The sequence below is a fragment of the Anser anser genome, assembly GCF_964211835.1.
Source record: "Anser anser genome assembly, chromosome: 3".
Lineage (NCBI taxonomy): Eukaryota > Metazoa > Chordata > Aves > Anseriformes > Anatidae > Anser > Anser anser.
The window spans coordinates 106,326,405-106,351,927 of record NC_139722.1 but is presented as its reverse complement, the minus strand read 5'-3'; the positions used below and the strand labels follow the sequence as shown (position 1 = coordinate 106,351,927).

At 37.2% G+C, this 25,523-nt stretch overlaps 1 protein-coding gene across 34 annotated transcripts in view; it reads left to right on the top strand.

Moving 5' to 3' along the window:
- Window positions 1-25,523, top strand: part of NRXN1 (neurexin 1) — a 725,995-nt gene that overhangs the window by 642,439 nt on the left and 58,033 nt on the right. The window contains exon 21 of one of the 34 annotated variants that reach the window (XM_083831649.1): window positions 20,999-21,025. The exons of the other annotated variants lie outside the window; for them this stretch is intronic. Within the exon in view, the coding sequence (XP_083687775.1) occupies window positions 20,999-21,010 (12 nt within the window). The 3' untranslated portion in view covers window positions 21,011-21,025. Of the gene's footprint in view, window positions 1-20,998; window positions 21,026-25,523 lie in introns of those variants that run through there. 34 annotated transcript variants of the gene reach the window in all.

Genomic DNA, 25,523 nt, shown 5'->3' with positions numbered 1-25,523 from the left:
AGGGGAAAGTGGGAAGTTAACCAGAAATGATAATTCACATACGCTGCACTATGCAATCCAAAGAAGACAGGCTGCTGCTATTCTGCATAGGTTGCTTTGTCTTTAGTTCTGCTGTGGATTACCTTTAAGAGGCATCATCCAGCCTGTTGTGATGAACTTTGGTTATTACACAGGGTGCAAGGGCTAGCCTTTCTCAGATCTTACCTGAGAAGAGGCAGCATGGAGGGCACCTCTTCTTTTCACACTGTGAATTGTTAGTCTGACTTAGCAAGAGGATTTTAAAGAATTAACAGAAACTGGAAAGGGGGAGTAGGGGGTGGTGTTAAAATAAATTACAACATTGTTAGTATCCAAAGAACATAAAGACACTTGTCTAAATTGTTGATTAATTGCTTGTAAATCAAAGTTGTTTTTTAAGTTCAATTTGTGAGGAAAAGGATTTGAGGCCACTTGCAACTTCAATTCCATGCATTCAGAAGGCTTCTGACCCCTTTCTTAGGGGTCGTTCTTTCATGAAGTGATGCTTAGTTCTGTCTCATGTTCCGTCTGCCAGCTGTTTCCCCTCAACACATTTCAGCACACTAAACAAATATCATTACATCAGGGTTATACTGAAATGGGATTGTTTCACCCATCTGGAGCAAGAAGATGTTGTAGACTTAGTGACCCATAACCACACAGTCAAGTAGCTGCTATGCATTTTTCTGCATTTTGGATAGCTGAAAAGGCCTGGGTGTTACAGTCAGTACTTAATTTCAGTTGCCTTGTGGGATAGAAATCCTTGCATTGTGTCTGAGAATCACTCTTCTCCTATCAAAAGAAAGCAATAGGCATTCAGTCCCCTTATCATTAACTGAAGTGGCAGTAAGCCTGACGATCTTGTTCACCATTTCCTTTGGTGTATTTCTGTGACTGAAATACTGTGTTTTACATACTTGGCTCACACAATTCCCTTTCAGAACTCAGATAATAGCAAGTTTTATTTCTTTACTTTTGTGGATGATCCCTTAGAGCTGAGTGAAAGAAAAGTCACTCAAGGTGGCAACTCAAAGCAGGTAGCCTAAATGTGCCACCATGCTTGCAGACCTCCCGGTGTACTTCAGCAAAGTTTCAACCCAGCTGCTGCAGCAAATGTGATGCAAATTAATGTAATAGTTTCCATGCTATACATACGTGAGAGGCTCACAAGTTGGTTACTGCAGGCTACAGCGTTCAGTCTGCTTTTGTGTACCACTGGCAAGGACCCATCTGTGCCACTGTGTTTGTTCTTGTATTGTTAAACACCAAATGCACCAGAACTATATAATGTATGTTATATGCAACATACATAATGTTGTGTGACCATGCTATATCCTGATGTTTCCTCTAAACATGACTGTGACAGTAATGTCTGAAGCCTTCTTGCTCACATACTGCTATTAAGAATAAAACTTTGTTCATAGGCACTCCTGTTTCATAGACTTCAGATCACTTTCTTTAATGAAATAATTCTTGGAACACTCTTCAGTTAATGAATTAGTATAGGAGGTTTATTCAAAAAAACACTTTTTTTTTTTTTCCATGTGGGTAGAAGCAACATCCTATGTCTGTTTTGAATAAAACAACAATTAGCTTATTATTTATTACATTTAATCTGTTAGCTAAAGTTGTCTTTAAGTGCTTGGTTCCATTTGGTATTCAGCATTCAGATCTGCACAGCTGGTGCTCAGGTTTTGTTTATATACTGCCATTGCTTCACACTTAGCTATACTCCTATAGTTATGTCCCCACATTCTTTTTTAAGTTCTAGTAGGCTGAAGATTTGCAATTCATAGAATCATGAAATCATAGAATGGCTCGGGTTGGAAGGGACCTTAAAGATCATGTAGTTCTGTTACAAATAATTTGCATGCAGGCAGTATATTATTTCATTGCATCATTTTTCTTACTTTAACCACTCTGTTGAAATGTTCTTTTTACAGTATTGTTTTGTGAGTATATATACATATGTGTGTATATATATATATATGTATATAAAAGTCAGATAAAGTTATTAGATTGGATTTTTTTTAATGTAAAGTAGAACACTAAATTATTTGAGCTGACATAAAGAAGAAACCTGTGATAGTAATTTCTCCTAAGATAGAACACAGATGATGGCCAGGGCTGTCTGCATTTAAGAAAAGAAAGAGAACAACTGAAATTGCCCCATGGATCCAACTGCTCTCTTCTGGAAATGCATAGAAATATGGATTGAGAAATAGGAGCCATTTCCTTAAAATGCAGTCTGGAGGATGATCCAATATGCTGACCAATTAACTAGAAATCAAAGACCTACATTTGTTTTCTGACTTGAGGGAAATGGTAACATCGTCTTCCAAGTCATCTCTCATTAGTAAATTAACTACTTCCCTGCCATGAGATGACAATGGGGTGAAGATGAAATCTGTTAATGTCTTTGTGTTCATCTGGATTATTAAGGATTATGTCTGTATCTAGAAACACAGAAGTAGAAATACAAGTTTTTTGGAAAACATGTAACAACTAAATTAGATGAAGTTCTGGAAGAAGCAGAAATAATGTAGGAGGAAGCCTGTGTGAGGAGATTGCATGGTGCTGATATATCCTCAGATCCGGGAAGGAAAAAAGGTCTTATGTGGGGAACAAACCATTTGAAGGTTTAATGTACTATATTATTTTGCTACATTTTTTTAATCTAGCCATATACTAAATGTTTGGGATTATGTGGGTGGATTCTGTCAATAAGGGAGACTGAAGAGGTTGACAGGGTTGTTGAAATGCCCATCAGTCTGTGCTAGGTTTTGCTCAGCCCCCAGCATAACACTATAAATACACGGAACACATTTATTCTGACATTTTCATGTTTAGAAAAAAAAAAAAAAAAGATGAGGTCACGATAAATGGCCTTAGACATATCTGAAATGACACTTGCATAGTATTTTCAATTTTTTAAAGCATGGCATTAGCGTCTTTCCTAAGTAGATGCTGTGATAATGTTGCAAACAGCAAGAGTATGATTCCAATAGATTTAGGAGTTGATCACTTGGTTTTCTTTTCCTATCCAGATTCTCCCGTGACTTTAACAAATGGGCTGGTGTTAATAAGCAGAAAGCCTTGAGAGAATATTCTCCCTTTCTTCTGCATTGTATTTCTGGTCATATTTTGGGAAAAATAGAATGGATTCAGCCTCCATGTTACAGAAGGCTACAAATTCACTGAAATTAAGTGTCTAGGAGTTTTATTTAATGCTTTTGGGAGATCCAGACAGACTGAATGTGTTCAGTAAAGCCGATAATTCCTTACATTAATACTAAGTCTTGGTTGTTTAATTCTAGACTCCCAGAGGTATGGAATATGACAGTCTGAATACATTTTCTCTAGGTGAGATAGACTGGCTAATTAACTGATTTAATCCATACCTGAGCATTACCAATACATTTGCATATCATGTGTAGGATAGCAATTATAGCTAGTACGTTGCCTTCTAGAAAATGCAAATATTTTTATATGTATTTGAGTGTATAAAAACACTTTTAGGGCTATATTTTTGTAGTAATGTCCAACTGCAATTAGAATAATGTAAACACTTGAAGTACTTTGATGTTGTTGACATTAACATTTCCTGTCACTGAGGTAGGTGTGAGTAACTTGAATCACCATGTGGCAGGAATAGTCTAGTAAATACTGTTTTCTAAAGTAGACCAAACAGCCATTTTATAATTAAATGAGAGATAAAGACAGCTCTATTATTTTCTTTATGAAATGACAATCATGTTTAAAACTATGCACAAGTGGCTGGAGAGGTATGATCAAGATGTTGTGCTTATTGTTTTTCTCAGTGAAATGATTGATGGAAAAATCACTTGGATTGACCCAAAATAGTTTTCCACTTTTATCAGCAACAAAACAAGGGCAAGAGAAAAAAAAAAAACTTTTTGTTTAAATCTACTTATGTTTGTGCTTGTTTATTTTTTAATTCTTTATTAATCAATTCAGGCAAACTTGAAAAGAAAGTTTTCAAAAAGAAAATGCAAACAAAACCATTGTTTTTAAAATGTTTTCAGCGTATTATAGTCAGTAAATTAGACATAAATTTGCAAACAACTAAGATCAGCCCTGTGTTTTCAATCAACTGTCTACAGAGCTTTACCAACCTGTGGTGGCAGTGCCTTCTCTGTTATCTTAGCTGATCTTACTATTTAAACTTCTGCAATATTTTTTTTAGTGCTATGAGTCCCCCACAGAAATAGAAACCATTATCTATTATTTCAGTGTTTACAGGTAACTAACAGCCTCTAAAGAAAATCCTACAATGTGGGGTAAAATACTTAGTATCTTCATGTTTTAAAAGTAGCTATCAGTTTGCTTATGCTGTGAATATATTAGTGCTTTGTTTCTTCGTAAGAGAGAGTTAACAGATTTCTGACATGATAATTTTACCATATGGCAATTTCATTTTCTTTTTAGTGCACTAGTAAAGTGATAATGATGAACACTGACTAATGTTGTTCATCTTAGTAGGCAGAAGTTTCACTACATGTGTAAGTATTCTTACCATCAAGTGTTCGTTCTCAATTATAACTTGGTTTGGAACATCACAAGAGATCACGTAACAAGACTTCATCACATCTGAATTGCAAGATTCTGGCAGTGGTGGAAGCAGAAGCCCTGTAGTGAAGCTCGTGGGGTAAATACTCTGTTTTCTTGAGTATGCAGAATAATTCCTATTAAAGATAGAATTTAAATATGTGTTAGCTTTAAACACATGATTAAAAGTAAATGCTTGAATTGGAAGGGATTTAAACGAATTGTTTTAAAGTTTTTTCTTTAATTAGCAACTGAATTAGAAATAATGTTGCCCACTCCAGTGTAATCTTAGCCTAGGACTGACTAAAGGTAAAATCTGAACCAGTTGTGATTCATTTTCTACAGAAGGAGTTTTCTTTTGCTTCATTTTTCTAATTAAGATATGACATGAGGTGTGATTCTGATATCTGAATTGATGTTTTTTAAGAAAAATGTGAAACGAGTTCTTCCCAGGTTGAGAGTCTGTGAATTACATTCTACAAAACTCTACCCACAGGTGATATGTCATATCAAATGCAATTTGATTTGCTAGTTTTAAATAGCTTATTAATTGTTAATGCCAGCTTTCTGTTAATTGTGGTTGTTTGTGACTGGCAAATTATTCACTGGTGATCTGCAAAGAAATGGCTCATTGCTTTTTTGACTCTCTTCCATTTTTTTCTGTGTCTGTACTGCACTAGTGATGGTTAAAAGTACATGAATAATGTACAGATTGTTTTTCTGTGTATACTAATGCAGAATTTGCCACAAAAGCCTATATTTAACTTCATGAGAGGGAGAAAGTGGTCTGTGAGATCTTGAATAGAAAAGCCCCTTCTTTATAAAGATGAAGTTTGGACACAGAAGATATTTTGAGAATGCAGATAGCATTAACTAAATTTCCTAAAATATCCCATATTAATCCTGGTGAAGCTGAAGGAGTTTTCTAGGTGCTAGCACTTAAAACGCGCATACTCTAACCATGGTTAAAAGTAGACTTCAGATTTAACAATATGACGGCATATTATGGCATAATTTGGTATAATTTTGCCCAGCACAAATTTAAATGACTCTTCACAAGTTCCTAACTCTGACTTTGAAAAAGAGATGGGATAATTGTGGCTTATTTTATTACTCGTGCCAGTCCTTTCTACCAAGGCTGCCAGCAAGATGTCATTTCATGCTGGAAGTGGGTTTTGCACTTGCACTCTGAGTACTGGAGTGAAAACACCCAGCTGAAAGTAGAAAAGGTACAAGGAAGCCATTGCACAGACTAACTTTGGCCAGTGTTGACCAGGAGGAGATGGTAACTCATGAGCTTCTGTGAAAAATTCCTAGCGCTGTGGGAACAAGTTTCTTAGTATTGTTAGAGCTCCCACATGTTTTGCTCCTTTGAGAGGAAGGGTTTGTCAGAGAAACACACAACACACACCCAATAGTACAATTCAAAGAAGACAATTAGCTATATTTTTAAACTTTATTTTAATTACAAATGAGTATGTTGTGAAAGTTGGATGAGGCGTGTTATCCTGTCACCAGACATGGACAGAAATGAAAGGGTAACAGATCCTTGACTTTGGCTAAATAAATGAAACTGTTTAATGAATGTTTCATGCTATGACCAAGAACTTGGCTCAATGTATTACAATTCTATTGACTTCATTTGTTTTGGATATATTATTTGGCATCAGTGTAGGTGAGGAGAATGTAAATCATGAAATTCTTTCTACACAATACTTTCAGGCAGCCTGTGTTTTGAAAAAGTATTCATCACTCTACTGCTTCAGATATAAATTTGCAGCATGCCAAATAATATGTTCAAAGTATAAAAGAAGTTGTTGAAAGGTAAGGGTGACAGCACAAAAGATTAGGGTGACAGATTTTTGACTCAAAGAGCAAGAAAAGTTTTAAACAAGGGTATATGTGTGGTTTTAACATACAGTACCGCCACCAGCACTAAGATAGATAAATCTGCAAGGAAAAAAAAAATTAGGTGCTATTGAACTGGGAAATTCAAATGAACAATGTGCAAAGTGGCAACAAACCACCTGGGTTTGCAGTCAGCCCTGTTAACTGCAAGCTCCTCAGATAGGCATCAATATTGTATACTGTGTGCAAATTATCAAAGGTTTAGGCCCAAAGTTAACATTCATTTATACAGGACAAATTAAGAACAATACCAGCAGATTTTTACTGTGAATATACTCTGTTTTCCCTGAATATGATCCTGTCATTTCAAGCAGTGTGTGAAGTTTGCTGAGCAGTTTTCTAATTCAGATGTTTTCAGTATTTGGTCATTGCCTGAAGTCATGTGAGACTCAACACAGTTGCCTGCACATAGGTGTCTGATGCCTTTTCAGATGTCCTGGGTTATCTAAGGGCTGCACAGGGCTTGCAAATGTGACAGAGAATTTACAGGAACCCTGCACGCTCCTGAAGAGCCAAGTGAAGGGCAGCCAGGATTCCCTGGGGCACCAGAGGGTACGTATGCCACTGTGAAGTGGTACTCTAAAAATGTAAGGAGCTTTTATGGCAAGAAGATTATCATCCCTCCAAATTTTTTGATGTCCTTTTGCTCAAAATAGGCTCATGCTCCTAAAAAAGTAACCTCAGTAATACTAATATTTGACTTTGAACAGATCCTTTGCAATCAGCATCTCTCTATAGCCTTTGCAAAGGAGACTGGATTGCTCTGCTTGTTTTACTGTGACACAAAAGCCAAAGTGACTTGTTCAAAATCAGCAATCAGCAGAGACAGGGCATGGGAGAGCTCAGGTCTCCCGAGGCCACCTTTGGAGTTAAAAGCTGTATTTGACACAAGCAAGTTTCACCGTATAAAGTCAGTCAGTAAATGGGTATGAATTTACAGTGTACGCAACCCTGACTGCATTAATCAGGATTGTCTTTTTTTCATTTTTATATTATAGCTGAACATAAGGAGCTATTTCAGGTTAATCTGCAGTCATAATTTCCAAACAAAAAAGGTTTTTTTCTTCTCTCATGTGAGGGGGGTAAAAAGAAGGTAACTGTATTTTGTATGGTGATATGGGATTTGTGCTGGCTTCAACAAGCTGCTAAAATCAGCGTTAACAGTCACCGGCCTCCACCGGCACCGTCGGATAAAGAGCTGCCGCTGAGTCTATTTCTCAAGCTCACGCCGAATTGCTTTGAAGGCTTGTGAAATTCAATTTGCAAGAGAATGGAGGATCCTCTCTGTGTAATTTCCAAGTGTGGAAAATAGTAATTGCTTTTATTCCGTTCAGGGTGTCTGTGCAGGTAAGCAGCTGCACTCTCTGGGCCCCAGCCTCCCTCCCCTACCAGTGACATCAAGAAGACTGATGCTGGGACCCCCTGGCCCTGCATCTCCTTGCCACAGCCATTGCTTTCTCTGAGCAGGCATATCAACTGAACGGCTAGTGTCCTTAGTGAAAAGGGGTTTCACTACTGTAACTCTCCTTAATTGACTGCATTTGTATTTGTCTCTTGAGTGTGGAAGATAATCCCGTATATGAAAAATCAGGCTTGATCTCTGATTTATATGGTGTTTAGATTTGTTCCGTTCAGTAGAGAACATAAGTATTAGCAGATCTTTTTAGAAGTCTCCTGTTAGGAACCATCCTTGATCCTATGGCTGGCTTGTCTGCTGGTAATCCTTTTCTTTGCTTGAATAGCTGACAGAAGCATCTGGGCCTCTCTGGCAGTAATTAGGGTGAGCTAACTGCCTGCTGTGCTGAAAAGTAGCTCTGAGATTTGAGGAAATGCAAGTGCAACATAAAAACTTGCTAGTATGCCAGTGCCTTGTTTCCTTTATACAAAGGAATTCAGATGCATTTAAGTGAGGCCATTATCTTTAACTCAGAAGTTTTACTAAACTCCAGTGTTTTATCAATAACTCCAAGCACAGTGTAAGGTTTTGTTGTTGTTTTTTTTCTTCTCTGTGGTACAGCTGTAGATTTGGAATCAGTATTGCAAATTAATCAAAAGCCTCCAGTTTTCAGACACTAAATTTTAGCAAGCTAAAGGAGGAACCTTCCTCTCTCCAAAAACTTAAGACTTACGACCACAATTGCTTAGTTGATCTTTTCATGTCAAGTCATTGGATAACAAGCATCTGTGAAGCTTTCTCTGAACTGAAATTTAAGCATTCCACCCATAGGTGGGGGGGGGACCTCAGGCCCCAGTCTAGTAATTTTATATCCAGGAAGCCTACCTCCCTTAAAAGAGAGTGAAGAGGAAAGTGAGAAGAGACTGCCTATAACACGGATTTTACTAGCTTGTGTGGCAGCCTCTGTGCACTTAGACTCTCAGGTGTGAACAAGCTTACTTATCACTGAATGATTTGCAAGCTGAGGATGTAAGTGGTGTGTTGTGAATGACCAGATCTCCAGCAAAAGGTTGTGGGGAGCAACAGATACTTCTGGCAATTTATCTACTTGGATTTTGATACTTTTTTTTCATTTTACCTGTAGAAATTAAATAATGGTGTAATTTATTAGCAAAATCCTGTTTTGGCTGCTGCGTAGGTTAGGTAAATTAGGGCAAAATAGCCTGTTCCTTTCCTCTAATACAATTTTGCCAAGGCTGGATTCAGTTTGTGATTTTTTTTTTTTGAATAGTGGATAGCATGTGAAGATGCCCTGAAATCCTGCTTTGCCTTCAAGACTGTCTGTGTGGCTGGTTTGTTACTCTGTTGATATTCTATCTTTGATATTCATTATAATACCATTGCAAAGGGTCTGTTCTACTCCTAAAAGCTAAATGGTCAGAAATACGCATCTGATGTTATAAAAGAACAGACGCTGTTTTCTTTAAATGGCCTGAAGACTTTTCTTTAAATCTTTGTTTTATTCTGTGACTTCCTGATGATCAGATCTCCTTTTTGTATGACTTCTGAGGTCGTAGCATGATGATGCTACAATATTTCTTCCTGCTCTGCTGGAGCATTCCCTCCCTCACCATTGTGGGACATGGTGTCAGTGCTCCACCGTAGATGAACTGACCGCAGGTGCTGTTAAGTCCTGCAATTATTTTTCTTTCTCTCTTTGGAGGTAATTATCAACATATCATGATGTTTTAAGATCATAAACATATTTGACACAGTACTGCACCTTTGCTGTCACTTATGCTCAGTTCCATCACAGTGCGCCCTAAATCTGTTTTGTGATACACGGCACATTTGTGTATCAGGGAGATTGCTCTCCCCTTCCCTATGTTGTATGATTAATATACATGCAGCCAGTCCATGCCTGGAATTAAATAAGTTTTTCATCTTTCTGCTTTTTGTCACATTTTTGTGCTTTTTTTGTTGTTGTTGTTTTGAGAGGGGAGTTTCTGCAAAGCTGTTTTGGCATTTATTTTCACTGAGGAGCCTATTTAAATTATTGAAACAGCCAAAAAAAATAAAAAAATAAAAATAGAAAAGGGCAAAATGTATTTGCTTGTTTTTCTCCATGAACAGCTGAGTTTGAATACAGATGCAGACACTAAAGTAAATTAGATTATCTCAGTTCAGTATTCTGCACCACAGTTTCAATCCCCATCATTGTCCCAGTCCTCATATCTATGAGATAGAAAGATTAAGTAATAATGAAGACATGTCACTGCACCTGCTTTCACTGCATCAAGCTACATACAGTAAATCCACTCATAGTTGTTTTTTTTTTCCCCTCAAGCATTATGTGTTGTTTACAGCTCTCAGATGAGGGTCTGCCCTAGATCTCTGACAACTGTAAAACCACATTTCTAATCATTGCCTGTTCAGATTTGCCTACAGTTTTTGAAAACACAATGCTTTTAAAGGTCTGTCGAAATGTAGTAAACTTCAAGCCTTTGAGTTGATGTGTAGTTTCATTTGTTAGAGCTCTAACATTGGTTGAATTGTGAACATCTGGCCCATTAGACAGTTTAGTGGCTACAACATTGTACTCAGCTGAAATGGGCATGTTTTCAAAGTGTACTACAGAAAAGGTAGGAGTTCACCAAATTAAACTTTTCAAGCATGTGCGGAGTCTTTGAGTCCCCAGCAGTCACCACACTACAGCAGAGAGCATGTGTTCTACTCTGTGCCTGTGAGGGTGGTGTGTTTGCTCATCAGCAGTCCTCTAGCAATTTCTGAACCTGCCTCTTCCTTTCTTTGCATATTGAGCTTAGCGTGGCAGTTAGCTTATGCTGGCAAAACTTCGAGTTTCTGAATAATTTCTCAGAATACACGAGGTGAACATATAGTGATGTGAAAACAGAGGAATAAAACCATGAAAGAGACGCAAGTCCAGACATAAGGATCAAACTCTGATCTGTTATGTTTCAATGCTCCTTGAATAAATTGTAGAGATGTCAAAGTTGTGTTTTGTTCTGGCACTGCTACAGAGTTAGCCTTTGACTTTTGGTCTCTTTTTCAATTCCACTCTACGAATTCCACTCTATGAATCAGCACTGTTTATGCAAGAATTGCTTGATTTTTTTTTTTTCTTCAGTAGCACTTACTGTGCTGATATTTTCACCTTCATTATCCTCCAGCTGTTTTTCTTTTTTCTTCTTTTTGTAATTTCTTAATGTCAGATGGGCCCTTGATGCTAAGGCCATGTGCCATCAGCTTCACCAGAGTGACAGGTATCTCATGCAATTCTAGTTCAAATTTATGTTTTTCCTAACTCGGTAAATGGAAAACATATTTCATATTAAGCATAATTTATTATACTCAACAGCTGCTGTTATGATGCATCAAAAAGGGCCTATCAGTATTGATATGTTTACACTAAACCACATCATCTGCAATTTCGTGTGTACTCCTGTCCTCATCTCTTCAGATCTGAAGCCCTCAGCTTTGGAAACCAGGGAGTGTAAAATAAAGAGTGAGGGAGAGTGGAAGGGAAGAGTCCTGCCAACCCTGTAACTCTTCTGGCTTCTGCTGATGGTTTTCCTAACGTAAGGAGAGTTCAGTGGATGAAAACCAGGGCAGGATGTGGCTGGAGATTATAATTCTGTTTGCGTGCTGAAAAGAGCTGTTGTACCCAGTTGTTCTGCAGTGGCCTAGACCCACACTTAAGCTTGCTGCTAACTCCTGCAGTTGCAGCAGTGATGACGTTTTCTGTTGTTTCCAGAACAGCATTGAATGTTGACCCTTCTGCATGTATCAGTAGTCTAAGCACTGATTTGTTCCCGGTTCTTATTCTGCAGCAAGTATGCATCTTTTTAAGTGGTGCTAACAGAAAATGAATAATGGGAGAAGTAATTCAAGATAAATGCTATTAGAAACCAGATGCAAGCCTTGCAGCATTGCCATAGTAACTTATAACTTTGTTATTATTTTCTTTTTTTTCTTTTTTTTTCTTTTTAATCCGTCTTTTGGTTTCTGCAACTTAAGAGTTCATGTTGTCAGGCTTTATTCTGCAGACCTGATAGCAAAAAATCAGATTTCTAAAAATTGAAATGAGATTTTGATTAGTCTATATGCAAATGTTGGAATTCAGAAAACAGTGCCATGTGCCATAAGACTTGAAGGTATTACATGGAAAATTGAGTGGCATTACCACACGTGTATGTGCGGGAAAAGACCAGAAGAATGGTTTCATGGGAATGTTGGCCTAACATTTGTACGGTAATAAACCTAAACTTTGGAGATGGTTAGCACTTTCATCTAGAATAATTATTGTATTAGAAGACTTCCTAGGTCATTTTTATTGTTCTCCTGTGGGGTTGAAGCAGTTCAGTTTTTGCATATTCAGGATATTTTAAAACATACAGGAAGGTCATCTGTTGACAAATGGTGAGTCTGAGCAGCTCCACTAGGCTCTGCTTTATAGATTGTCTTTGGGTATAAATGTAACCTTCAAAACAATAATAATGACCAAGCTAGTAAATAAATATTATCAGTCATCCTTGCTATTCTAGAAAAACTGAACGGTAGTTCAGCCTATAGATATTACCTCCTTTCATTGTCTGAACAGAGACTTTTCTAAATCATTTGCCTCGTATAACAGATTATGAGTCAATTGCTATGAACTGGGGAGTTCTGGTGACTTCCATTTTATTGGGTTTAATCTTTCTCCTGTCATGGGTGTTCAAGGGAACCAGGTCTATTTGTTATGGCCCGCTGTTGATAGCAGAGGTGTATTCCCCTGTAGGAAACCTTCTACTGCAAGCTGTAAATTGAAGTTGAGAGCTACATTTATTCTTTCTAGTGCCTCATGCTGAATGGCTGAATTTTAAACTAGTCCCAGAGAATCAACTTCGGTGCGTGTTTAGCAGTGTTGTGTTTCCACTATTTATCTGAATTGCATAATTTAGTGCGAAGTATTGCAACTGTTTTTCTTTATGTACCATGCTTTAAATAATACTTCTCCTTTTTCTATTCACATATTTCAGTAGCTATCAAGTACTTTCTATGCTAATTGGTATTGTGAGGTTGGCACAATATATTTTATGGTTGTGTAGTACTGGGTTTGAGTGGTTATATCTGGCTGATGCTCCATCTTTTACATGAAACTGGCAATATATATTATTCAGGATGTGATGTTGGAAGTTATTTCATTTTGTGGGCTATCATTTTCAAACAACACACACACAAAAAAAAAAAAGCCTTGATTTTGTCAAAGAATATTTTTGAAGTATAATGAGAATGAGGAAAGAGAAGAACCTGAACTGAGCAACCGTAGGTATTTGAACAGCTTCACCTAATCACTGTTGCCCTTTGAATAATGCCTTATGGCTTTTGCATATGGAAGCGAGGTCCAGGGACTACACATATGGAGACTGCAATAACTTTGCTGTGGTTTTTCACTTCTTCACTTTTGACTGGACAGGTTTTGTGTTATCATCCATTTATCATCCATTTTTGTCCATGGAACACATGTCCTTATTAGTATAGCACAAAATATCAACAAGAAATCAACGTCTTCTATGAGGTGGCTATCTCAGTTCAATGTATATTTATCTTACTGGTTGTAGACATTGTAAGTGCTTTGCTATGAGAGGTTGCAAAGAACCATCCTGTCTATAGTTACAAGTGGGATTGTGACTCAAGACTGAACTGCAGTGCCTTCTTCTGTTTTCTGTAAAGCAGGCAGTCTTGAGCTTATGTGGGACCAGACTCTGACTCCTGCTGAATTGCAGTGCTGTAAATGTCAGTAGCCATGCTCACAAGCATCTGAAATCAAACTACATGGATAAAAATATAAACACTAACTTTGGTCAGTCTCCTTAGTTACATGGGGAGAAAATCTTGCCAAGGAAATCCTTTTATGTATTTTAGCCTCTTCACAAGAGGCTTGTGAAGGCTTTTTTTTTTTGATTTTCCTTCCTTCACTTTTACTGTAGATTTCTGTTTTCAGGATCAAGTATTTCTTCTTTGTCTGCAGCCCCTCTCTGACAGGTCTGTTCTTCTAACCAGCTGTGTCAGGCTTCAGAGGTGCTCTTAGAAACACCTGTCCTGTGGTATCGAAGCTTGACAGTCATTCAATTTATATTCTTTACTAGTTAAACTCATGAGATTCAAGTGTAGGCTCAAAGCCAAAGTGCTCTTTTTTTTTCCTAGCATTGCTGCCAGCCAACATTAAAATAGAAATATTATCCAGAAATATTAACTATTAGTGCACAGAAAAGTGTGCTAATTGTGCAGAAAGCTGAAAAAACGAGTGTTATAGCTTACCTCGCCATCTTTCTCACGTCCCCAACTGCTAAATCTTTTAATTTCTGTGCATCCTTAGCTCTTCACAGCTGCTTCCCAGTGGATCCATAGCAGTGCACAGTACTCCTCTCCAGTGCTAGTTTGTGCCCTGATGCATAAACCCAGCTGATGAACAATCTTGTCTCTGTTGTGTGGTCTGCCTCTCAAATAATTTATTTATCCCACATCAATGGGAAGAGTTGCCTTCAGACAGGACTTACAGTATTTTTTCCTAGTAATATGTAATAAAAGTCCCCCTTAAAGGAAAACACCCATGTTCACAAAAATGAATGAGATTTTGAGTTCTGGATATACCAATGAGATGGCTCTTGGGAGCAAATCCATTAATGTACTGATGCAATGGCTGGTTCAGCAGGTGAGGAAAGGTGCTCTGTTACCTATCCATATGGACCAAGGTGTGTAGTTTTGCTAGCAGTGGAGGAGTGCAAATGTTCTCCACTGTCAATCATTGACAAAGGAAAAATGTAATTTCAGGCTTCCCTGGCCCTTGACTGGGATTGACATATCATTTTTATGTCTCTGCATTAGTGATGCTTAAAAGGCCTTGGGAACATGTAAAATAAAATCCAGTTGGGATTTGGAAATTTGTTTTCCTTTTCTCTTCAGGTAGCTTGGGGGTAATATTCTCTGAAATTGCTTAAATTGTAACCATGTGGGTTCAGTTTTAGCCCCTACGTGGGCTAAAGGAGTAGAAGTCAGATTATTTGAGCAGGAATTTTTTTCCAGTAAATTCAAACTTGAAGAAAACGGTATTATTTTTTTTTCTTTTAACTGTGATGAAAAGGCGGTGGAAGTTTGGGGAAACTGTTACAGGCCTGAATAGTTCAGTCCTGTTCCCTATTTATATGAGACGGAGCACTACATTATAGACAGATTTCTTGAGATTGTCTTCCCATTATAAAATAATGCAATAAAATGACACTGAAAATGAAACAGAAAATGAAAAAGATGAGAATGTGTAGGGAGAAGGGCTCTTACCGTTTAATAGCTATTGCTGAAGTCCCTAATTCAAGCTACGAATTCTTATGCTTCTGTAAGTAAGATGAGGTGTCAAACATTATTTAAAGTGTATCTGCTGTGAGATTGGACTATGTGTTGTGTTTCACAATTGATTAAGTATTATTCCTAAATAAATCTTGCAATTCTAGCTGCAGTGACACAAATAATAGAACATGAGGGTGTGAAAGAAAATGGCCAATTTGAGTGATACAAAAAGAAGCTATGCTTCATTTGGTCTGAGAAAATAAGGCACAGTACAGATATGATTGCCTTTCTTGAATGGTTGTATAGGATTGCTGCTATATAAAGCTCCCCTACTTACTTTTTGGAGTGACTCAGTGATTTGTGTATGTTGTGCAGAGTATTTTTCAGTTTTCAGAAACATGTTAAGGTACTAGTTCTGTAGGATTTTGAATACCAGAATTTTATAGCTCATTTTGTCATCAAATTATGATTTGTTCTCAAATTAGATATTCATGTGTAAGGGTGGCAAAACCAAGCAGAAGGCTAATCCTGAGAAAGACCACAGCTCACAGAAATAGTTGTCATTTTATTTTTGTCTCCAGTGGTCTATTTATAAATGCTAAGCTTCCAGCACCAAGCACTCAGGAAAAATTAATTCTTCTATCTTTAAAAAATAATACCAGCCTAAGTTACAACTTCTGGTCCTCTAACACCCTTTGGAATTCGTACTCTATGATGCTGTTTATACTTCAAGATGATATTCAACCTTTAGCCTAATGAAAGAAAAAGTATGCTCGTTTCCTTACAGCAAATGTGTAAGTGGTCAACAGGTGAAAAATTACATTTACAGAGAAAATGTATCCTGACTTCATAAGAATGTCAGATTGACAAATACCATAGGCTTCTTGAGTTTAGCTTGAATTTAGCTGAGTTTACCTAATGTCTTTGTGCTTGTAATCTCTATGAAGTTACTTGGTTACATAGAACACATGTTTTGAAATGGCAGTCAAAAGGATGAGGGCTTGGGGTTAAAAGCATTTCAGACATAATAATTCTTAATCAAAATCTAATTTAGAAAAATGGCATCTGGATCCAGCAAAGCAGTAAAGTACCATGACTCTCTTTCAGGGAGTACAGCAGCCTGTCTTGACAGTGATTTATGTTCTTTTTTGCTTACCATGCCCAAGTATATTATCTAGGTTGACATGTATATGTACATATATCAAGTGAGTTCTCCGCACCTGCTACAATCCTCATTCTGAATTTATCCTTGTTGATGTCTCTAAATATTGTTAGAGAGTGAAGGACACACTTTGACACGTATCAGCTAGATGTAGCATGACATGACTTCAGCACAAGCTGGGTATATGTTTAGACTGCAGCAGACATAATTAAGAGAAGAATTTGATTGTCATCTGGCCTTGCAGTTGTTCTTACCATGAGAATCTGGCAACTACTAATCTTACAGGTCAACAAGCAGCCACCTAACTTCCCTATTCTTTGACATTCAGGGGCTATTTATGAGTAGACATGAAGCAAGAATTCTGTATCAATGTATAATTTCTATTATACTACAATAATAGATGTGACTCCTGAAGTCTTAAGTGCAGAATAATTTAGATTGTTCTGCAAATTCTATGCATACATTTTACTAAATTAAAAGCATGCTGCACTACTTTAAAAATACCTGCCCTGAGTATTACAGCTTTAGGCATTAAAAAGTGTCACTATATAATTTACTCGAAAATGATAGTGTTCCAACAGGCTTTTAACCATCCTGTAAAAATGAATCCAAGTATAGCACTCTAGCTTGGAGTTTTCTGGGGCACTACTGAAACAAAACAAAAATATTTATGAATTAAATTTGTTAGAAAAGTGTCTATATAAACGTTGGGTATCACTACTACTATATTACATAGATTTTATTCACTGGTTTGTCTTGTCTTAATTGCTTTCTTGCCATCTACCCCCAATGCATACAGTATTTTTTTTTGTGCATGGAGCGTTCTTGTCTCTTTTTAAATTATCTGCATTCAAAAAACTTAAGTTTAAACTCCTAAGTAAAGTAAAAATATGACATGCCAATGCAGACCCTCTTAAAATTTGCTAAAAACCCATGCAAGCTCACATGCTAAAGCATTCTGTGATAGAGGAATATAGAGCAAGCGCCATAGAGGCCTCAGACATCTAAAAATGGGTCTTAGACTGAATTTGGACAGTTGCATCCAGATTGCTCCAGGGCTCATCCGCTTGCAAAAAGCTTCTGGACACTCAAATTAATGTTGCTCAAAAATTTGGGCTGCAGAGTTCTCCAGGTATCGTAGTTTAGGATTTCCCCAGTTGAACCAGATATGGAGTGAAGCCACATCTGAGTAGTTTCAACAATTCTCAGCAGCAGAGGCTGTTTTTTTCTTGTTTGCATCTGACCGTCCTGTCACTGAACTGTTACTCTAAATTTTCTCCTGATGGTATAATGCAGCTTTATGGCTTCATGGGATTTCCTGAACTGATGCGTGAATAGGAAGACTTGTGTGAATAGGAAGTCTTGCAACTCTGTACACCAGAAAGAGGAGAATTCACATTGATCTTGTTCTCACCTTTTTTTTTTTTTTTTTGGTATCATCAAGTTGTTATCATCTAATTATTACATGGAACATTTAATATGATATGTGTTATAATTATGAATTTGACCAGGACACATTAAGGAAAAAATCTTAGTATTTCATCAAGTGAATGGACCATACTTCAGAAGATGTGTGAGGTTATTTTCAGGAGTAATGCCCAGAAGTGAAGAGTTCGGTGTTGATTTATGAAATGCACGAGGCACATTATACAGCAAATTTGAAGGGCAGTATGCTAAAGTGATGAGGACATCTGGGAGAGGTTCAGCACTGAAATAAGCAGTGGCATAAATCACAGATTGGCTGTTCTTTGGTGAAAATGTATATTAGTGGGAAAGCTACGAAATTTGCAGCTGATTCTGGTTTAAACTGACAGCATTTCCTGGATCACCGGCATAGTTCTGGGGATGTCTTTTACACCGCACCCTGCCTCCTTCTCTGACATGAGTGTGCTTAATAAGATGAAAGGGATGTGGGGATGGGAGAAAGCTACTGCTGGTAGGCATTCACATACAGAGTGGAACAGGAAAAAGAACAGACTTGGCTTGCTCAGGTCTATCAGTCGCAGGTCCCCCACAGGACCTCCAGGGGTTTACAGATGCAGATTAAGGAAGAGAATATAATGGAGAAAAAAAAGAAAGAAAGAAAAAATAATAATAAAAAAGGAAAAAAAAAAGAAAAAAGAAAAGGAAGGAAAGAAGGAAAGAAAAGGAAAGAAGAGAGCGAGAAAGAAAGAAAAGAAAGAGAAAGAAAGCAGGCCATTGATGGGTTTCAGTCTGCTGGACAGATAAAGTACTCAGGTTGTCTGACTCTCCTAGAACCTCAGGACACCTGTAAGAGCTCTAGTATGACTCGGGAGAAGGCTGGTCACTCTCCTTCAATCCTCAGGTGCTGTAGGGAACCCAAATATATAACCTTTCTGCAGTGGTTTCCAAATTAAGACAAAACAAAAAACCTCATCCTATCTCCCTTGCTCCAAAACAGCTTTCTGAGAATTAGGGCTGTATATGCATCTGTGTTTAAAGTGTTGAAGATGCAGGTTGTTTTAAAAGTGAAGAGGATTGACTCCATTAGAACATCCTTCAAATTTCAGACACAGAAGTAAGCTGCAACAGAGTGAAAATAAAGCATTTCTTATTGAGGTACATGTATTGTTTGGAGAAAAAATGTTACAAAGAATATATGTAAGTAAATAAGCCAATATACCAGGGATTTTAATGAAGGCTTTATGGCAAAACAACCTGTTGTCTGAAGTTTTCCTTCTTCCATAGAATTGCAGGTTAGAAGCTGGAAAGATGATACTTTCAAAGAAGGTATTTGGTACTCTTGCATTATCCACTGATTAAGCAATACATAGCATGTCCATTTTCCTCCAATTACTTACAGCCTACTGTACAAACCTGAGGTGTGTGTGTGTATATATATATATATATATATCTGTGACTGATTTCAAAACAGGCATTCCTTGATGTTTCACCTCCCTGAGCTTATGCTATGAAGAGGTGGGTGAACATATTCAGAATATATTTTTAGTAAATATAAAACAAATGTACTTTTTGAGACCCGGTCAGCTGTGCATGACTTTGTCTTGCTGTGATGGTGATTTGGCTAGATAAGAGTTTTGTTGACTGCAGTGGAAAAGACAAAGATGAGGAATGTGAGTTTGCACACTAGGGATTAAAAAAAACAATAGATGAGGTAATGTTTTGCAAGAGTTTGAAAAGCAAAGGGACATAGGAAAATAGAAAGCTTTAGCAGCATGTTATATCTGACATTGTTGTCTTTCTCTGTTCACTCACCCACGCAACAGATCATTTCTTAATTTTTCCATATGAATTTCCTTTGTTTTTTTCACTACTTGACATATTTTCCATAATTAATTGCATTCCTCTAGATTTGCTCCTTTACTGAAAATTTCTGATTGACTAGTCTCTGCATCTTTCTTCCCTTTTACTTAACTTACTTAATGAATACTGTCTTTCTGCTTAAAAGCAATTCTCCATATTTTTTCTGAAGCAACAGCATTTCTTAAGTTGCCATTTCTCAATGAACTTTAGCAGCATCCTTGCATCTCCTAATTCTCCATAATTCTGTTATCCCCTTGTAGTAAAAACAGTCATGTTTTTTCTTTCTTGGGAACACTGAGACAGATGATGCTTGTGGTGAAGCTTTCAGGAATAATCTTCTAATCCATTATACATAGAAATGAGGTATTCCTCTGAATGCCATAAGTAGCAGTCTTTTTGAATCAATTTTTGTATGGCACATACAAATGTAGGGGTACAAGGAGGCTTTACTATTTTGCAGAGAATGCAGGTCCCATGAATGTGTCCACATTGGCAACCTGTATGCTGAAATTCATCTTGGTTCCAACAAACATCTCAGTTCACCTTCTGCTAATCCACTCATGTAGGTTAAGACTCATCTAGTTCAGTTGTTGATTTGATGAGCCCTTCTGTGATCACCAGTAAAGGGGAGAAAAGACTTCAGATAGTTTTGATGAACAGTTTTTGTCTGAAAGCCTATTTATATGGAACCTGATCTCTTCCATATTTATCCCCATATATTTCTGTTTTCAGTGGATTTGCAATTTGCAGTGGTATTTCTGCCAAAATTAGGTAAGCTGTTTGTTTCATCCTCTCCTTTTTTTTTTTTTTGCTTTTATTTCTTTTAGCCTATTAAAGAAAATGAGTATAGAAGGGGAGAAAGAAAAGGGTTGAGAACAGAGGAATCTAAAAGTTTTTAAATGAAAACAAGCATAAAATATTAGCTTATTTAAAAAAAAAAAATTGTTCTTGTCTCATTGTAAAGATAGGAGTTTTCTTTATGAGTTTTCTTTCCTTATATGAGTTTTCTTGTGATGAAGTTTTGATGTAATAAAACAGCAATGACAGTACTGTATATTTATATAGTCCTTTCCTAACAGAAGATTTCTGAATGTTAAGATAGGCATGCTCATTTTTTCATATGATGGGCTTTATCTTTACATCAAGTCCTTGCCGGAGGATAAATGACCTAGGAATGATCGTTCTGTGCTTGAAAGGTGAAAACTCCCACAAATGTATGAGGCCATGATCCGTATTGCTGTCTCATTCATTGAGCCCAGTGAAATTATAAAATTTCTGAATGAAGTGGGCTTCACCATTGCCTTGTCTTACTGCAGGTCTTGTCCTGATTCTACTGCTTCCTATGCAGATAAGGTGAGGAGAGACAAACTGCTGAACATCTGCAGAGCTTCTTGATCAAGTTGTGCGCTCTTGGAGTGCAATGCTCCTATGGCCATGAAGTGGGTTGGTTGGTTGGTTGAGCTACCTCCTCTAAAGGCACCTCGGCAAGAAAGGTCTTTAATAAGCAGAAACGGTTCCCCTGAAGGCAAGAAAAGAAAGGAAAAGAATTTGCAAATACTTGCACATACAAAAGTCCATCCCCCTTATGCAGAAGATCCTTTCCTAGCTCTTTGTGTATGAGCACACATTTAAGTTGTTCATCTATAATAATTTGCCAATATGCTTTTAGCCATTTTACCTTCTATTAGGAAAAGCTCTGGGTTTTTATAAAATTTTTTCTATTTTCTATATGATTACTTAGAACAGGAACAGGTTTTTATTATTTCTTTGCTTCTTTTCTTGGGGGGGGGGGGGGGGTGAGGTGAGGAGAGGCTGGCAAACATTAAACAGATATAAGAAACTGTAAACAGTGTTTTTCCAGTCAATGAAAGTTATTTTAAACATTTCATCCTTCAGTCCCCTCTTTGTTTCTAGTTACTAAATCCCATGAAAAAGGCATATTATTATCTTATCCTCTGCTTCATCATTTTGGATGTTCGGAGCCCTTGATGAATAAACAGAGTGGTTATTCAGAAAAATAAAATTACATTTCTGCACTGGATTTATGATTATTATGCAAATATAGTTTCCATATTCTGTGCAGAAAAAAACACATTTAAAAGACCAAGAGTAGTAATAATCCTGTTCAGGATCTACTTCAGTTAATACTTTACTATAAAGAACTGAGTATTCATTAATAACTCCCAGATTGTTATTAGAATTGTTTTATTGTAACATGTAATTTGCTTGAACTGTCTACATCTTTCTCAAAATGGTTTTAATTACAGAAATAAATGAAAAAGCGTAGTGAAGATTATACAACAGTGCAGTAATTTTCTGTGTGCCAACTGGAAATTTATTCTTAACAGATGGAATTCACCAGTCTGCAAAGAACTAACATGAGGCCTTCGCACTGCTTAAAACTTTTCTTAATCTGTCCAATAAAGTACAATGTCTATGACATACATGCTATTTCTTCTTCTCTTTTGCATTATTTATCAATTATTCTGTTATACCTGAAGAAAAAAACAGAGTTGCTCATTTAACTGAGGGTGTATTTTTCTATCAGGAGGAATTTTATGTGTCAACATGATGCACAACTGTGGGTCAGAATAAAGATATGTCTCAAATATTTCCTTTTCTCTATAGGGTCTTTGATATTTATCCTCCTTCCTCCTGGTGGTGTGGGTAGTACTGCTGCAGATGATTTTGGCCTTCTTTTTTTGTTATCAGTCCACCTGTCTCTGTTCTTGTAATTCTTGTGTTTATAAATCAGTAGATATGACCTTCTTCCAAATTCTTATTCAGTCTAAAGGCTGTAGCTAGCCAGAAGATGAAGACTTCAGAAACAACCTACCAGGAATAGAAAACCAATACTTTGTTCCTAGTTGATGAGCTGGTTGATTGCAAGTCTCACCTCTTCCTCGAGACTCACTAACTTTAATGAACAGCAGTAAAATGTTGCCCAGAAACAGCTCAGAAAGTGGAGGTACGCTGATGAGGTATTACAAAGAAAGGAGGCGTTGTCAATGTGGAGAAAATGAGGGTATCAAGCTGAATGACCCTGTGGACTGGGGTGCTAGCAAAGAGATGAATTCATTAGTATTAAATGCAAAATCACATACTTTAGAATAACAAGATATTCAGCTACAAGTTAATTGCTCATCAGTTAGAAATGGTTGAGAAGTAAAAGCATTCGACATGCTGAATGACAACAGGATGAGTAAGCCAGAGTGTTGTGGCTGTTGAAAAGTACTTCTAGCCCTTAACAGGAGAGAGATGACTGGTGAAGAGCCTGTCCCTACAGGAGAAAAAGAATGGTATTGCTACATCAGCCAGCCATCCTGGTTTTATGTAGAAATGGAAGTACACCCATACTCTGTATTCACTGGAAGTGTGCATGTCTTCATCCTGGTGTACTTCACAAAAAGCACTATGTTAAGGGAGTCACCACAGAGCCTAAGAGCTGCTGTGAGTTCACATCCTTACTCCTCTGATGTGAACTTGTTCACATTTCTGCCCTCTAAAAGAACATGGCTTGCTTTCACATTTTCATATAGCAAAACAATGAAAATAAGTGAACCAGAGAAGGGAGAGAGGACCGTTTATGCCAAAGGATTGAAGTGACATGAGAGAAAACTGCCCTGGACTGCCCAGGGAGGTGGTTGAGTCGCCATCCCTGGAGGTCTTTAAAAGACGTTTAGATGTAGCCCTTAGTGATACGGTTTAGTAGAGGTCTTGTTAGTGTTAGGACAGAGGTTGGACTAGATGATCTTGGAGGTCTCTTCCAACCTAGACGATTCTGTGATTCTGTGAAAACAGGGATAAACTGGTCACAGATAAACTTGTGTTGGAAATAAAAAGAGAATACCAAGAAAGTAGTGTTCTAATAGGAATAAAAGTCAAAAACAAACTGGTGTGATCAGTTGATAAAAGGCCCTATGCTGGTGATGGTAAAGAGCTAGCCCTGTTGTACCAAGGGATCTGCTTCAGTTCTGCCTTCCTGTAGGATCACCCCTGGTCTCAGGAAGGTCTCAGGAGGTCTTTGTCCAATCTCTCCTGCTCAGAGGGAATGGTCTTACTGAGAGCTGGATCCAAACAAGAATGACCTGACATGGCATCTGGTGAAAAGTAGCTATAGAAGATTTTAGAAAGAAAGAAATGTTAGTTCAGTAGCTAGGACCAAGAGATTTTCCAACCAAATTCTGGTTCCTAGCAGCACTCCATGACTTTGAAGTGCTGTTTAAAACTTATATTGTGATTTTTGACACCAGAAATCTATCAGTCATGTGTGCCTGTTAGACCCCAAACTCCTTAGAGCTGATACGGTGCTTATATTTTGCAGTAAGTAAACATTTAGAAATAATGTCATAAATAAAATAAATTAAAACATCAGTTGAGGCCTCCAAGGTAAAATAAGTTGAATGTGAATGTTATATCAATTATAAGTGTACTGACTTTTGGCATTTTATTTCATATATATATATACAACCACTTGCATCTGTATTCAGTCTTACTTTTTTATTATTTTTTTCACCAGAAGTACTCTGCTTCCATCCTGTCATGTCTTATTCATTTGATTTTTTTAATGCATTGGATACAGCAATATTCTGTTAAATATTGAAAAGTTTCTGATTTAAACCTGTGATTTGAGTAGTAAATATTTCTTATAGACCTAACAGCTTAAATTTTACATTAGACTGGTTTTACATATTTTTATTGTTTTAATTTTGTTGCAAAACCAAGCAAGGATATACTTAGTTCATTAACAATAAATGAGGAAATAGTGCAGCTATGCTGTCAAGGAAATGAAAAGAGCATAGAAAATAAATTCAAAACTATTTAATTTAATGTTTCTACTCCACCTTGTCCTACTTTTTATTCTGTGCTCATATTTAAAACACAGAAAACATTTTTGATAGACAAAGAATAATTATCCTTCTTGCTTTCAATTAAATACATTTCTAGAATGCCAAAAAAATCCAATTACGTTTAAAATAAAACCTGGTGGTACTGTCTGGTTTTGTAATCTGTGAATACATTAATATTATGGCAGGAAATATATTCCTGCTTCTTTATTGTTAGAGTGTAGATGTTAAAGCCACTTCCTTGTTAGCATAACGAAGAATGCTCTAATGGAGCCTGGAGAGGGCCTGAGGATGCTGCTGGTCCAGCACAGCTGTGCTGCAGCTCCTTTTTGTATGGCTTCGGCAGAGAAACCTCAGCCTGGAGAGGAGGAAACATACTCCTTTCCTTCACTTTGTGCAAAGAAATCCTCCTGTGGCCACGGAGCCCTCACCGGTGCAGGAGGAGGCATGTTTGTCAGTGTGCGTGACCTCCAGTGCTTAGCTGGGGCTACACAGCCATCGATTTCACTGTAAATGAAAAGAAGAAAAGCCAGATTTGCATTTCACTTGTTTTGATTCCACCACTATAAAATAAGCTCAGGTAGCTTTTTTATTTTCTTGAAAGCTGCTTTGTACTGACTAGCCCTTGGTATTTGTCAAATTCTTTGTTTTCTCGGCATATTCCCTGCTGGCCTCCTCAGAAGCTAGTTAAATTATGGGGATTATTCAGAGCTGCACTGGAGAATAAAATGGTCTATTGATTAGTAGAGTTCTAATTACTTGTCTCTTAGCATGAAAAAGAAATAAGAAGATTTGATAGTAAACAATAAAGAAAACAAATAGGGTGTTTCCAACGTGTAGGGGTATACATGCCCAAGTGTGGCCTTGTACCATGAGTGTTGTAATTCCGAATTTATCATCCTGAACTTATTCGACTGCTTACAGAACTGTGACCTGCACAAGCAGACTGTTTGACAGATAATCAGCCAAAAAATATAACTCATTTTTTTCCTGC